The sequence below is a fragment of the Geotrypetes seraphini genome, chromosome 3 (assembly GCF_902459505.1).
Source record: "Geotrypetes seraphini chromosome 3, aGeoSer1.1, whole genome shotgun sequence".
NCBI classification, from domain to species: domain Eukaryota; kingdom Metazoa; phylum Chordata; class Amphibia; order Gymnophiona; family Dermophiidae; genus Geotrypetes; species Geotrypetes seraphini.
The window spans coordinates 359,557,642-359,574,710 of NC_047086.1; the positions used below are offsets into that span (position 1 = coordinate 359,557,642).

Consider the following 17,069-nt stretch of genomic DNA (forward strand, 5'->3'; position numbering starts at 1 on the left):
TAGTGCCGCTCAATGTCCAAAGCTAAACGGGACGTTTCGGGAGGCCTATCAAGGGCGGGAGTTGGGAGACGTGTCGAGGGCGGGAGTTGGGCAGGACGTGGGCCAGCTTAGACTTAGTCATACAGCATGTATTACCGAAAGTTTAACAACAGAGCCTAGACGGAACTTGGACGTTGTGACTTAGACCATGTAAAACGTGGTCTAAGTCACAAAAACCCACCTAAAGTCACCAAATAAGCACTGCAAACACATAACATAGACCCCCCATACACTACCCCAGCTTAAGTCGTCTTGAGGATGGATTAGAGAAGAGGACCCATGCCCATAAGCCCCTGTAATCACTGCATTGATACTTAAACATGTGCACTCCCCTATATACCCCCAAAACCCTTTTTTACTGGCATATAAGTGGCTCCTGCAGCCATAAGGGCTATTGGGGTGGTAGATAAGTGGGTCTAGGGGATTCTGAAGGTGGTTTGAGGGGCTCACCGTCACCTATAAGGGAGCTGTAGTGAGGAGAAGCCATGGCACCCTTTTTGTGAAGTTCACAGCAGTGCCCTGTAAGGTACCCCACTATTTAGGTGGCATATCTGGGTGTGCAGTCCATCTCTTTGCAGTCCCCTCCCACATCCAACAGGGCTTGTTTTAGGCGTTTTGGACTTGGATGGAAAGTTGGATGGAAATGTGGTATAAAGATGGACGATTTAGTGGCTTGGATGATCAGATTGGCAGGTCGTATAATTAGACGATTTTCGAAAGTAAAAAAAAAGTTGGACGTATCTTTCGAAAATGTGTCTTAGGCTCTTTTTAACTTTGGACAACTTGCAAGATGGATGTAAACAGACTTAGACGTCCCTTTCAATTATGCCCCTCCACGTGTGAGAGAGAGAGAGAACGAGAACATATATGTCTCCTTCAGAGTCCCTGGGTTTACAGACATCTTCCTTGCTTGTTTTCAAGGAGAGGGGCTGTTAAAGTCAGTAGCTGCTCATAATATTGATGTTTCTCAAAGCGTTGTACAAAAGCTGGGAAATGTTGATTCTAATTTAAAAGTATTGGATAAGCATTTATCAACAACTGAGGACTCCTTTTACTAAGCTGCTAAGTGTTTTTAGCGCGCGCTGCATTGCCGGTTCACAAAAAGACTGGACATTCCAATTCACAATAATAGACTGGACATTCCCAGTGAATTAGAAAGTAGACATCAATCAATTCAATTCTCTAAAAATTTTACGTCAAAAGAACTAAATTGAAATCCTACAGAGAAGCTACTGGGATGAGAACTCAAAGCCTTACTGTACCCCAAACCTCTAAACGTCCAAGGGCAGCAATTTGTACCGTCAATGATGCTAAAGCCAACCCCTTCTCCAGACCATCTTGCAAAAAGTCCAAAAATCTCTGAGCTTCAAAAATTCTCTAAACTTGCATAAGCCAGAGAAGTAGAAGACTTTCTAATATTAAAAAAAGTGTAGGAGCAGCCTTTTGTTGCTTAACTATGCCCTTTCAAGAGCCAAGCCATAAGACAAAAACAGACATACCGCATCCTTATTGGGCCCTGTACTAAGATTCCTTCCTTGTCTTCTAGAACTAAGGGACTTGTGGTATCAGATCTCCAAATCATGAACTCCTGATCGAATCTGGAGCTATTAAAACCACCAGCCCTTACTGCTACTCAGTCCTTTTAATGACTTGGCCCAGAAGTGACCATGGCAAATGCATATGGCCTGATCTTGACCAAGGCTGAACCAGAGTGTTTATTCTTGCAACTGCTTCTCCTTTCTTTGACTGAATTCTGGGTATTTCATCATCAAAAGCTGCTATTAAATCCATGCTCTGGACACTAGTGCTTCACCTGTGTTAAAAAATGAATCCAGGGGAAATAGAGCCTTACAGACAGGGCAGGATGTTCCTGCTGAGAAAGTCCTCTTAAATATTGTCCATCTCTATTATGCATGCTACCAAATGTCTTCTAGATTCTGTTCTACCTAGATCATTTGCGGTATCTTCTGACACATGAGGTCTCTTGACCCTCCTTGTTTGTTCACATATGCTACCACCTTGGCAGTATTGGACATAATGCAAACAGCCTTGTTCTGAATCAACAGCATGGCTGAAAACTATCAAAACTAGCTGAATAGCTGTCCATATCCAGATGAATGATGGGACTACATTGAGTCTACTTGGGATCAGTGCCCTTGATCCCAGCCATTGAGCCTTGCATCCATCCAGTTTGGAGATTCCAGACTCATTCCTTGTGCCAAGTTGGATTCTTGCAACCACCACACGAGAGTTTTTTTGTCCTCCTTAAGGGGCAAAATCATATTGAATTTTTGTACCTGTGTAGCAGTCATTGAGATAACCGAGCTCTCTGCAGAGGTTACACGAGCTCTCATCCACAGGGCCAATTCCAACATCACTGCTATTAAGTCCAAAATTAGCAGATAGTCCCATGTGGTCAGATTATGTCAAGAATCAAACGTGTTCCCTTGGGCCTGCAATTCGTTCACTCTCTGCTCAGGAACACACATTTCACTCTGCTGAATACTGAACAATGCTCTCAAATATTGCAGAGTTCAAGATGGTCAAATCTCACTTTAGGATGAGTTGCCAAATGGTAAAATGGCTCTTATTTAAAGTTAGTTTTATTTTTCTGTATGTGCAACTGAATTTGTGTACTTTTTCAATGAATCACAGCTGAAAACAAGTAGCATTTAGTTTTGACAAAGAAGCAAAATCCTTATAGGATATAGAGTGAGGCAAGAAAAGATCCGTAGAAGATAATACATTCTAACCATCCTTGATCCTATCTGTATTTACTTTGAGATACAATAAGAAAATTGATGTGGGTTCAGTGTTTACATTGTTACATTCTAAGCATTTTATCATCCAAATCCTGTCTTCATCCTAGCCCCCCTCCCATTAACGCACAGCTTATAACTTCAATATGCCAAGCAAAGCATTTCTTCTCCTTAACTTGCCTCCTAAAAATCATTTATGACACTTAATTCCAAAAATCAGATGCTCTCCAGGTTCATACTTACCAGTAAAGACTGAAACACTAGAGATAAATGAATCAAACGTGGAGGGGAGAAGGAAGTTCAGGTAGCTCCGCTGGCCGACCTTTCGTGGAGGATCAGCCTGATGGTTAGTGCAATGGCCTGAGATCCTGGGGGACTGGATTTGAGTCCCACTGCAGTTCTTGCGACCCTGGGCAAGTCACTTAACTGTCCATGGCCCCAGGTACAAAAAAAACATTTAGATTGTGAGCCCATGAAGGACTGAAAAAGTACCTGCAAAAAATGTGTATGGTGCTGCATATGCTTAGTAGCGCGCTATAAAAATAAGTAGGAGTAAAATTTAAAAATGGGCTTGTGGCTTTAGCCTCTTTCCGTTTGATCCTTTTCCCGTCGGTTGCCTTTAGCTGTATATCTGACCCACTCTTAATTTTTTTTTTTTTTTTTAGTAGTAGTTAAGCTCCTTGTGCATATTCATAGAAAAAAGTACATTAATATAGAACATGCTATGATGCAGCCTGTTAGAATCTGAAATCTGGCTAGGCTGCAACGCTCCCTTGTGTATGTAGAATGTTGTTTGTAAGGCTTTTACACCCTTGGGAGAAAACCAAACATGCATAAAGGAAAAGTGTGTTTGTGTGCACATGTGCACCAAGACCTCATTTGCTAAGCTTTCACCGTGTGTATAGGGCAAAGCCCTCTCTTTCAGAATGCTGCAGCACCTTAAGAAAGTCAGCTCTTAAGGACTTCCCCCCCAAATTAACTCAATTATTTTGGCAATCAAATAGTAATAGTCATGCGTTAGTTATAGGAACGAGAAAGCTTACTTTAGTAGTGGGTTTCACAACAATGACATACTGTACCATCTATTTATACAGGGATGTGCAAAGTTATTGAGTGCCCTAAGCAAATCTCCAACATTTGCCCCTCCCCCCCCCTCACACACACAATAATTTTCAGGTGCCCAGGTCCTTTCTTCAAAATTCTGGGCAATGCACTTGACTGCAGAGATTTATGTACCAAACCAATACTACTTATGTGCAGAATATACATTTTTACAAACATACAAGAACATGCACACGCTCAATTCTAGGAGATCTACATTTTGATAATTAAACTTTTTAATTTTAATAATTTTGCAAAAATTTTATAAACACATATCAATCTTTTAAATATTAAAATTTATTTGCAGGTAGAAGTACCCGCTGATGTTTCTCCAATGTTGTGTGGCTGTCAAGACTTACTGTTTCATTTTGACTGCAGCTGCTTTTTTGACAGTCCCCTCCTCTTAATTATGGCATTAGGCGACCACTTAGTTTTGCATCATGTTTAGGCCTGTTCTGTCTTTATGCCTCCATTTCAAACTTAAGATAGTATGCTATAAAAACTTCTTTTAATATAATAAATGCAATGACACTGCAAACGATTTAAAAAGTAGACATATAGATCATGTCTTTTATATTAGCTATTCCAGGAACTGACAACGCTAACCAGCAAAGAGAGTTTCTTAATTTTATTATTTCTAGTTTCTTTTTAATAATATTTCCTTTGTTCCTTATCCTACCATGCTCTACTGCAGGGGTAGGCAATTCCGGTCTTATGATCTTATTTTTATGATTGTTTATTAAAGACTTGGCATCCTGTACACCATTACTGCAGATAAACGTGAGAGACAGTAGAGCAGGGGTAGGCAATTCCGGTCCTCGAGAGCCGGAGCCAGGTCAGGTTTTCAGGATATCCACATTGAATATGTATGAGATGGATTTGCATGCACTGCCTCCTTGAGATGTAAATCTATCTCATGCATATTTATTGTGGATATCCTGAAAACCTGACCTGGCTCTGGCTCTCGAGGACTGGAATTGCCTACCCCTGCTCTACTGTCTCTCACGTTTATCTGCAGTAATGGTGTACAGGATGCCAAGTCTTTAATAAACAATCATAAAAATAAGATCATAAAACAGTCCGTGTTTCGAAGAAACACTCCTTCCTCAGGGATCCTAGAGTGTGTCAATACGAGAGAATCTGATGGATAACAACTGGATAAAAACTGTAAGCAGCAGTGAATAGCCGTGAAAGCTCCTACGTGATGCAGGGCAAAAAAACACGTAGGAGTTTTCACGGCTATTCACTGTTGCTTCCAGTTTTTATCCAGTTGTTATCCATCAGATTCTCTCATATTGACATACTATAGGACTCCTGAGGAAGGAGTGTTTCTTTTGGATACAAACTGTTTTATGTTCTTATTTTTATTTTTATGATTGTTTATTAAAGACTTGGCATCCTGTACACCATTACTGCAGTTTTTGGGTTTTGTTCTTCGATTCGATATTTCACTGCAGTTTTGTTAGGTTTTCTGTTTGTTGTTGCCTCAAGTTTATCTCCCATAGTTTCATTTGACAGCCATTTTCTATAGCCTTAGCTCATACTTCCTTTTGTTAAAACCATATTACTCATCTATGTCCTATCCTCAATTTTGTACTTCTTTTGTGCTAGCGAGACAGTACTATAGGAGGAGCTGATAAATCCTTTTTAGGGCCTCACCTATCCCATCTCTTCTGTAGTGCCTTTTTATTTTTTTAATGTATACTTGTGTCATGGAACTGTTTGTATTCCTCCTTCAGGACATCAAACATCACCTCTTTAATCTGTCCAGAGACAGGAAAATATCTACTGTACTTGAATGTAACCTACCTTGAGCTACCACTGAGAAAGGCCTAAGCTATATCCAAATCCTTCCTATTTCATATTACTCTTTTTTTAAATCAAAATACACGAGGGTATGTTTACCTAAGTGCACTAAGCAGTTAGCAAAGGCTTTATCGTGCCCTACCAGGTATATCTAGTGTGTGTAAGAGGTGGTGTGAAGCTGGGTCCCTAGGAAGCATGGAAATCATGTTTCTCAAGCCTTTGAGCCAAATGGGAAAATTCAGAGCTGCCTGAGTCCCTTCCCTCCTTCATACTGTGGCCACCCTCTTCCCTGCAATTAATCCCCTCTTCTATAAAGCTGTGCGGTAATGGCCCCGAAGCCCATAGAGATTTAAAGGGCTTCAGGGCTGTTGCCATGCGGCTTTGTGGAAGAGAAGGAAAATTATTTGACTTCAGAAGACTAATTTCATGGTTCTTGTGTAGTGCACTGCTGTCCCTAACTACTGCCTTGCTTGCAGCTGAGAGAAGCTCAGGCTATCTTTTTAAGATCAAACTCGGTTGAATTTTATGTGACATTTTTCTCTGACAAGCTAGAATATGACATCATAAGAATAGCCTTACTGGGTCAGAACAATGGTCCACTTAGCCTAGCCTCAAGGTGGCCAATCCAGATCACTAGTACCTGGCCCAAACCCAAGGACTAGCAACATTCCATGCTGCCAATCCAAGGCAAGCAGTAGCTTCCCCCATGTCTGTCTCAATATCAGACTATGGACTTTTCCTCCAGGAAACTGTCCAAACCTTTCTTAAAACCAGCTACGCTATCTGCTCTTACCACAACCTCTGGCAATGCGTTCCAGAGCTTAGCTATTCTCTGAGTGAAAAAAATATTTCCTCCTATTGACTTTAAAAGTATTTCCCTGTAATTTTTGACTGAGTGAAGAATTGATCCACTTGTACCCATTCTATTCCACTCAGGATTTTGTAGACTTCAGTCATATCACCCCTCAGCCGTCTCTTTTCCAAGCTGAAGAGCCCTAATCGTTTTAGTCTTTCCTGATACGAGAGGAGTTCCATCCCCTTTTGTTCACTTTTCTTTGAACCTTTTCGAGTGCCGCTATATCTTTCTTTAGATAAGGAGACCAGAAATGAACGCAGTACTCCATGTGAGGTCACACCACGGAGTGATACAAAGACATTATAACATTCTTAGTCTTGTTTACCATCCCTTTTCTAATAATTCCTACCTAACATCTTGTTTACTTTCTTGGCTGCCGCCGTACTTTGGGCGGAAGGTTTCAATGTATTGTCTACAATGTCACCCAGATCTATTTCTTGGGTGCTAACCCCCTAGGTAGAACCTAGCATCTGATAACTGTGATTTTGGTTATTCTTCCCAATGTGCATCACTTTACATTTGTCCACATTCACTTTCATCTGCCACTTGGATGCTTAGTCTTCCAATTTCCTATGGTCTGCCTCCAATTTTTTACAATCTGCATGCGTTTTAAACAACTTTGAACAGTTTAGCATCATCTGGAAATTTTATCACCTCATTCATCGTCCCAATTTCCAGGTCATTTATAAATAAGTTAAATAACACTGCATCAACTGGCTCATCTTTATCCACATAGAACTCTTTCTAAATTATTCTCCAGAGACAAGCAGGGGAAATGCAGTCACACTTGCTGGTGAAGTCCTCTGACTGAGCCTGAATGTCTGTGCTCTCTCCTAGGTAAAGTAGGTTTTTGGGTTTTTTTTAATTTTAAACCTACTGGGCATATTCAGGCACCATTCCTGACAGGGCACAGCTCTCCCTTCTCCTCATATTTCATTTAAAAGAAATATATATATATATATTTAATAATAATTTAGAATGTATTATGATTTCCTACTTTTTCTTAGTGCCCTTTTTTCACCAAAGCATACCGCAAGAACAATATTGCTCTTCACTAAAAAAAAAAGAACTACCATTACCGTTAAGATAATAGATACTAACACAACGGTTATTAGGACCACAAAGATTCCTCAACATTGTCACTTGCTCCTCCCCCTCAGGGTCCAGGTTAGGTACCACCAGGGGATGAAAGCTTACAGCCGATGATGCCGTCAGGCAAAGTTAAACCGGTACAGTGAGCAGGCATGAAGAAGCAGCAGCTGGTTGTAGAGAGCTGTAAGACACCCTCTCCACTGGCTTCAATAAAAGGAAGTCACGAGTGCTACTCGTTATGGAGACACCACAGGGAGGCCTCCCGTGGGCACAGTTTCTGCCTCAAGGTCCTCTCCTAGCATCAAGTAAGATCCTTCCGGGGCTCAAGGTAAGCCTTCTATCCCAGCAAAAATATTAACGAGTTCCTTCTCCACAACCTCTTCCACAAGACCACTCGCCTCCTAAGCGTCCTTCTCTCCCTCACCTAATTCCAGAACCTTCAGTTCAGACAGGATTCAATTCACACTGTTTCAAATTTTTTCCTCCTATTCCATAAATTTATACAGGATAGTGCTGCTCTGTTGCATTGTTCCCCTTCTCCTTCTGCACAAGTCGAGCCTCCATAGTGTCCTGAATGCATTGAATAACCTCTCGCACCTGATCAATTGCTTCCAGAGACTTTGACTGTGACACATGATCTGCCCTGGAGTTCCCATACATCTGTCTATTCTTCTCCACTGAGTGCATCTCTGATGCAGGACTGGTATAACCCAGATGACACCAATAATTTAAATCTAGATCCTCTCTCTCGGGTTCGGCCATCTCAGCAACCAGACCAAGCTGAAGAATATTCTTATCCTAAATTTCTTCCAAAGGTATCCTTTTTTCTTAGTCTTAACCAAGTTACTAACCCGGTGAGGGTGGGGGGGGAATAAAGAATTTCAAACAATCCTTCAAGCCTGCCAGGACCTGTCAAAAGGCTTTGTGTCACTCCCGGTGCATCAGGTTCTATAGGACCTTCAGATTGCTAACTGGCATAAGCCTCAATCAGTATCCACTGCTTCTAGGGAACTGGAGCTCAAGTACAGCGTTCAAAAAGCACCTAGACATGACTAATAACAGCTACCACACCATTCTGTGGTATCAGCTATTAATAAATCTAAGTCAGCATAATCTCAACATTCCATTCTGCAACAGTTGGAGACTGCCTCCCCTGATATGGTTTCAAATCTCCACATTGCATTACATTTAAGTCAACTTACCACTTGAGTAAAATTAACTATAATGCTTATGATATGATCTCTAGAACTGCAGCGGTGGCAATTGCTGCTCGATGTACAGCATGGCTCAATGCTTTGGACCTTCGAGTAGATCTCTGTGACAGATTAGCAGACGCTCCCTGTCTTGGAGACGGTTTATTTGGTGAAACAATAAAGGATAGCATCTCGCAGATCACAGAAGATTCCACAGCCATGTATGAGCTCTCGGCACATCCTCCAGATCAGTCCCAGCCATTTCAAAGACCTCCTCCTCTTATCACAGAGCATACCATCAGCAATTTTTCCAGCAGTATTATCCTTGTCATCGATTTACCCCTACAACAGGTCCACTTCACAAAGATCACAATCATCTTCTTCCAGACAGAAACAGCGTTCAAGAGATCACAACCAGCTACCTGGTTCTCAGCTACCGCCAATTAAGCCTGCTTCTAGTTTCTGACCATTTACCAGTGCAGATGTTGTGTTAACCATTGCTACCATCTACACAAACTTTCTGTATCAGCCCCACAGTGTAGCTTGGAGAGTGAGATTTGAATTTGTCTTAAGCCAAGAGAAAATGAGACTAAAAATTAATAAAATTGTTTGCCTTTATTTCTGAAGATTTCATGGATCTCTGGAGACTCTGTAACTTTAAAGGATTATTTCTAAGGTGGACTGTTACTTAGGGCAATTATTGTGATATGTATGTTGTTTTTAATGTTTGTTTTGATTAGTTTATTGTGTATGGTTTTACTTTCTAAGCAGGTATAAGTTTTAAAATAAATAGAATAAAGGGAGTAGTCTTTCAACAGCAATTACTTCATTCTATCTAATCTGTGTAGCAATAGCCCATGAATCACACAGTAAGTCAATTTAAAATGTTGACTTTCTGTGGGGCTGCCAGCCAAGGAGGTATAGTCTCCTATCTAAGGCATAGATAACATTTATCTTCCACTGATAGCAGTAATAAGTACACCTACTCATCTTAATTATGACTTCCTAGGGTTACGCACATTATACAAAGTGGGAAATTACTGTGCTTTCCTTATGAGTGGCAATACCTTGTTTTATTGGCTAATCAATACTGCCTTCCAAGAAGCAGTCCCTCTGGAGAGACCACAGCAATACAAGAGAAAATGGTGTACACTTCTCCCTCTGTATTCGCAGTTTCCGTATCTGCAGTTTCGATTATCTGCGATTTTTTGGCTGCTGACTCCGCCCCCCCAAAAACATCATCACTCAAGTACCCTGAAATCCAGTAGCGATGGGGGGAGCAAGGAAGGCGGGACTGGACAGACTGCCATTGGTTTCCTGTGCTGGCCATCAGGAAATGGACTGCCAGTCACGTAGCTGAGATAGTTGATTGGTTGAGCGACACATCAGTGTAACCTGGAGGGCCAGGAACAGGGTGAAGCAGCATGCTCGATTGAGCGGCATGTCCGACTACATAAAGGTTGGAGTGAGGAGCTGGTGTGTGGAGGTAAGCATAGCCATGGCTTAAGTCACACAGCCGCCTTCCCCCCCCCCCAGGCTTGAATTTGGTGGTCATGTTGGACGAGCTTTCCTCTGGGAGTAGAAGAAAGTGTCTGTGGTGGAAGGTCCTGCCATGAAGTGCTGCTGGGGACTCTTTGCTTGTTATGTTTTGCTCTATCCTGGCATTGAACACTAATAGTGGTGGTGGTAGCGAGAGTTCTTCTGACAAATTGCTTCCCTGCCCTGAAATTGCTGGTTATTCGTGGTTTCATTAGTAAAAATGATGGCGTTTGTTTAAAACCGCAAATAACATAAAAAGTTATTTGCGGTTTTTCCATATTCGCGCCTATTGGACGCTCGCATCCACCACGAATATGGAGGGAGAAGTGTACTATTTTCACTGTTACACATAAAGAAGTTGTCAGTACTGTTGTGTAGGTGATTTTATTTCATAGTCCTTACACAAGAGACTACTGCTTTTCTTTGGAACTCTCTTCCTTTGCCACACAGACAAGAACAATATTATATGAAATTGTGTAAACTTTTAAAAAACATGATTTTGCCAAATATTTGTGAGGTTATTCTTTATTTTTTTTAAATCATTTTTATTATTGTAATCATATGTATTATCTTATAATCAGTCTGATAATTGAAAATCACCCAGAACTGTGGGGGGAGGGGTGATTGTATATATTACCATATGAAAATATAAATAATTAACTAATTTGCCATTATTGTTTATTGTGGTGTTCTATACCGCTGCTAATGACTGGGAGAGTCAATTCAGACTGTTTGCATGAGCTTCTGTAAAAGTGTTACATTAGATAACATGGTGATAGAAAGCAGCAACATTAAAAAAAAAAAATGATCAAGATTTGAAAACAGACAAAATAAACGGCTGAGGACAGAGAATACACACATCATTTCATCACCCTTCATAACAGGGATCTCAAAGTCCCTCCTTGAGGGCCGCAATCCAGTTGGGTTTTCAGGATTTCCCCAATGAATATGCATTGAAAGCAATGCATGCACATAGATCTCATGGGGAAATCATGAAAACCCGACTGGATTGCGGCCCTCAAGGAGGGACTTTGAGACCCCTGCTTCATAACAACAGCACTGTCTGTGTAGAGCAGTGGTTCTCAACCCTGTCCTGGGGGACCCCCAGCCAGTCTGGTTTTCAAGATATCCCTAATGAATATGCATGAGAGAGATTTGCATATAATGGAAGTGACAGGTATGCAAATCTCTCTCATGCATATTCGTTAGGGATATCGTGAAAACCCGACTGGCTGGGGGTCCCCCAGGACAGGGTTGAGAACCACTGATGTAGAGGTTCTTAGCATTTCTGTGACTGATGTCTGGAGCTTTGATTTGCTATTTCATATTTCCAGCTGTAGAGTAATTTGAGCCACACAGATTTCCTTATAACTTTAGTAGAGCATATGTGAGCTTTTTTACCTGATAGGTAAGACCTCAAGGTCTGTGCTTGCTTAAACTAGCAGTGCTACACACAATCATCAAAGTATCAAGTTTATTGGAAGCTTCTATACTGCTACTAGTGACTGGGGAGTCAATTCAGAGTGGTTTGCATGAGCTTCAGTAAAGTTACAATAACACGATCAAGTGAAAAAGCAATATTGTATTAGCTCAGTGAAATTAGAGTAGTTGGATAGAAATAACCGCTGTAGGACTAAAAAGTATATAATATTCCCACAAACACACATTATTAAAAGTTTTCCTTTTTTCCTGAGCATTTGGACCTTTAAAATGTTAACCTATATAAGACACTATCTTTCAAGCCACTTTTTATTTTAAAGGGAAAATACTATCAAAATGCCTTCCCTTCTTTCAGTGTACATTTAACCTTTGTAACTTTCTGTACAATTTTTGAATTTTTTTTTTTTGTAGTTTTTAAAAGTGCTTTAATTTAATTTTTGGTTTGAGAATTTTCTCTCTGCTTCTAGTTCAACTCAAATCGGCCTCTACTGGGACTGTGGCAACATGAGCCTTTATGTGCAATTACCCAAGTGTTTCTTGTTTTGTTCTCCTCTTCCTTGCATACCATCTAGCCCCCCCCCTCCATTGTGGCCACAACATACGGAACTTTCCAGAACACAGTGTTCCTCCAGCATTGTCGCTGAGCCACTAGCCTCAACTTGATGCTCCTTAGATGGTAAAATAACTCCAGCGGTGCCTACCAAAAAAAGTTAATGCAGAAGTACTTACCTCTTCCTATTTAGGGGATACTAAGGGCTTCTTTTACTAAGGTACGCTAGCGTTTTTAGCGCGTGCTGAAGATTAGCGCATGCATACCTCGTGCTAAACGAAAAATACTAACGCAAGCTCTATGGAGGTGTTAGCATCTAGCTCGCGGGGCATTGTAGCACTTGCTAAGCGCGCGCTAAAACCGCTAGCGCACCTGAGTAAAAGGAGCCCTAAGTCTCCTGTGTGAACCCTGAGTTATTCAAGAAGTATGTATATATTTAATTAATTAACAAATTTATATCTCGCCTGAAACCTAAGTGGGTTACATAATACAAATAAAATAAAAACAGACAATAATATTAAAATATTAAAAGGATTTGATAAAATAGACCAGGAAACAGCATTACTAACATTTTCGGAGGTGACACGGACACGGGGTCATAGCCTGAAACTGAGTGGCAGCAGGTTTAGGACAAATGTTAGGAAGTTCTGTTTCACACAGCGAGTGGTTGGCGCTTGGAATGCTCTCCCGGAGGAGGTTGTGGCGGAGACTACTGTTCCGAGTTTCAAGCGCAAGTTGGATGCATATCTTCTTGAAAATCATATTGAGGGATACGGGAAATCCGGGTCTCCTAAAAGCTGTACTTAAATGGGCCACTGCGTGCGCGGATCACCGGACAAGATGGACCTCGGTCTGATCCGGTGAAGGCATTTCTTATTTTCTTATGTTCTTATTTTCTTATTATCATAGTAACAACAGATCTTAATTTCATTGCCACTTATTAAACGGTATTCTTCCTTTAGTAGTGTGCCAATTGTAATGCACTACCTGGATAATGTGGGAAATACAGTTGAAGAAACATATTTTGATCTGGCTCCAAGGAAAATTGTTCTAGCATTAATTACATTGAGAGAGATTTCCAGGCGTGCCGTTATGTTTAAATGCTCAAGCGTTCCCGTTTCAGAATTTTGGTGTAGATATCTTCAACCCTTTACTCAAAGCCAAACACTGAACTTTAGTCATAGGGGGCATAGCCTCTGATAGAATCTGCAACACCTTCTGAAGACATTTACCTACCCCTCTCCACCTGTGGAATCAAAGGGACTTTGGAAAGTTGAAAAATCTCACAATTATTTCTCTTTAACTGGTTTTCCAAATGTTTGAGTTTTTGTTTGGAAAATTCTGGCTTTTAACAAGGAGAGCATTCATTCACACTTTGATCTCTCCAGTTTGCCTTTCCAGCTTCCCTTGCCTGATAGCATGCTGGGAGTCCACTTTTCTCTAGCCATCTGCTTTGGCAAGAGCTCTCTTGTAATTATTATTTTTTTAAATTATTTTAGCATTTATAGACCACTTATAGCCTAAGTGGTTTACATTCAGGCACTCAAGTATTTCTCCCTACCTGTCCTGGTGGGCTCAAAATCTGACGACTATACCAGGGGCAATGGAGTGTTAAGTACCCTTTTACACCCCTGAGGAAGGCCTCTTTGGTCAAAACACGGACCGTGTTGGGGTCCAGTATGTGTTTTATTATAAAGGACTTTCTGTGCCTGCCACATTTTATTCATATATTGTGTAATTTTAATCAAAATTTGTTGATATTTCATAAATATTTTTTATTCTTTTTTTAAATTCTTACATCAAGTGAAATACATGTAATACATTCAATTATGAAAAAACACTTGAAATTATTATTAAATGTTCTTACAATGTAAATTAAATAAACCCTTTATCAGAATTTTATATCATATTAATATTACAATAGTTTTCCCTCCCTACCCCTTCTATATATTCTATACATGTGTTATTATATCTGATCATTCACATAGTGGTTTGACCTGTGTCCCTTCCCCACTTCCTTTTTCTGTTCTTATAGTCCACACATGGGGTTGTGTTTTTTCCTTTGTATTGTATGATACAGTGTTAAGTAACTTGCCTAGGGTCATAAGGAGCAGCATTGGGCTTGAACCTGTAACCTTAAGGTGCTGAGGCTGCAACCCTAACCACTAGGCCACTCCACAACTCTTTAAAATTTGTAAATGATGGTTGTACAGCAGAATCCAGACCTTTAATGGCATCCCACAAACCATCCAAAGTTACAACTGCTGGTGTCTCTAAAGTCTTGAAATTCACATTATTAGCCAACAGCTGAAACTACCTACGGGAAGCTGAATCCTTCTACTGCTCTTCCATTTCTGTCACACCCAACCACATTATGAGAAAACTGCTTCAGGAAGTCCCTCTGTGCCTGCTAATATGTAATGTAATGTAATGTAATTTATTTCTTATATACCGCTACATCCGTTAGATTCTAAGTGGTTTACAGAAAATATACATTAAGATTAGAAATAAGAAAGGTACTTGAAAAATTCCCTTACTGTCCCGAAGGCTCACAATCTAACTAAAGTACCTGGAGGGTAATAGAGAAGTGAAAAGTAGAGTTAGAGGAAAAATAAAAATAAAATAAATATTTTAACAAGACAGCATTGATCTAAATACTTTGGAAGGTAGAAGAGAGGAGAGAAAGGAATAGAAGCAGAATGGGGAGCCGTTGAACAGTAGAATTCTGGAGAAATTTAAATGATAGAAATAGAACAAAACAAAGACAAAAGGCAAAACAATAGATAAGATTAAAGAGAAATCATAAGCTGGAAAGAAAAATAAAATAAAACTTTGTCTTCAATCCACTGGCGTAGTTTCCACTCCCAACGTCTTCAGCTCCTCTCCCCAGGCTGCAGCACTTCCCGTACTCTGCTCAGTGGTTAAGGATGCTCAGTGGATCATTCATTTGCTGCATAAGCAGCGCCGCTGACTAAAATAGCAGCTGTGTGTCCACATGGGAAGAAGTGCCCAAACCATTTTTTTGTATCAATTGCAGGCCTGACCCGTACCTGAGGGGTAGGTACAAGTTTTCCTTTTTGTCCGCCCCATCACGATGATAGCAAAGCTGGTAAAATCTTATGCCAAACATGGACTCAGGAGCACACACGGGACCTGCATCCGCCCTCCGACACCATCATGCCGTACTCTAAAATTGGTTTTGACTTTTGTCTAGTTAAGTAAAAAACAAACAAAACATTTTCTCCATTGATTTAATGAAAACTAACACACAGCTTCAGGCACATAAGTGAAACTGTGGTTTTGTGCCCAGTGTTAGCCTTTCCCTGTAACTTCTAAATAGTCTCCCTCTGTGGCAAGTGAACAATTAAGTCATTTTCTTAGATGTACTGAAGATAATTAAACCTTTGTTGGAGATCTCAACAAATAGGCTGCTGGATGTATGTTAACTCCAGCAAACTAAAAAAAAAAAAGGCATAAGGTGGCAATATTTGGAGATTTTTGTTGTTTTCTTACATTTTTTCTTAAAAATAGCACAAAACAGTTTTGTTACACAAGTGTAATTTGGTGGTGTTCTTATCTTATTTTATAAATACGTATCTGTCTGATGTGGTTAGAACTTTTTTTCATCTCCTGATACTGATCATTTTTTTTTGTTTGTTTCCTGCAGATTGGTAACAAGTTTGGATACTTCCCAAAGGATCTACTGAAAGTGGATCAGAATTTTTGTAAAGAAGAATTAGAACTTCCAACAGATGTAAGTAGGGGGGAGGGGGGGATTTATTTTCAGCGGGAGTTAAGGGAATTTTTTTGTAATTTTTCAAACCATCTCAAATTGGAAAATTAGTTTTTGAAAGTAAAAAACAGTGCAGGCATTCTGTCCTGTATGGTCATAGGTTAACAGACTTCATTATTTTGAATAATGCTATCAAATACCATATTTAGCAGCCACCCTCCTTAGCTGTTTAAAGGAAATAAAACATGCAATTATTTTTCTTTGAAGTGATATTATAAATGCTTGTTAATTGGTATTTGCCCTTCTCTCTCACACACACTCACATCCCACCTGCCCTCAATCACTCTGCCCTTCTCGCTCTCTCTCATGCATACATATCCCACCTACAGTGGCATTAGGCGTCGTAAAGCACTTCGATAGCCATGATGAAGGCGCCTATTTTCTTCTGTCTTTGCAGAGTGTCTTGTTCATTTGACATATTTTCTCTCTCCACGTCCACTTTCCAACTTCCTTCTGCATTCCTATCTATCCTGTCCAGCACCTACCCTGTGTCCCTGTCCCTTTGTATACCTGTGATCAGTATTGTCCCCATCCTCTCGCCATCCAGCGTTCCCCCTCTGTGTCTCTGTCCCTATCCACCCTCCATGCCTAGGCCAATGGCGCCAAGCACGCCTAGTGATGCCGAAGCCCAGAAGTGGGCATGTTTAGGGGCTGCGCTGGATGTTGGCGTCACTAGACGCAGTTGACCGCTATTCTATAAGGACCCTAGGAGCTGGAAATGTAGGCCTAGGGTCCTTGCTAGCCGCAATAATGTAAGGCCCACTGGACCACCAAGGGTTTTATTTTAGTTGGGGGAGGGGTTGGTCTCAGGGGTGTGCTTCCCTGATTTTCCTGTTGGCGTCTGAGCGCTGATTGACTCAGGCACCAACAGAAAAATAAAGCAAAGATACACAGACACAAA

At 40.6% G+C, this 17,069-nt stretch overlaps 1 protein-coding gene across 4 annotated transcripts in view; it reads left to right on the forward strand.

Annotated features, from left to right (window-relative positions):
• The window catches only part of MIA3 (MIA SH3 domain ER export factor 3), a 181,665-nt gene that overhangs the window by 11,431 nt on the left and 153,165 nt on the right, over window positions 1-17,069 (forward strand). For all 4 annotated transcript variants that reach the window (XM_033935451.1, XM_033935452.1, XM_033935453.1 and 1 more), the window contains exon 3: window positions 16,043-16,129. In XM_033935451.1, coding sequence (XP_033791342.1) covers window positions 16,043-16,129 — 87 coding nt within the window. The remainder of the gene's footprint in view (window positions 1-16,042; window positions 16,130-17,069) is intronic.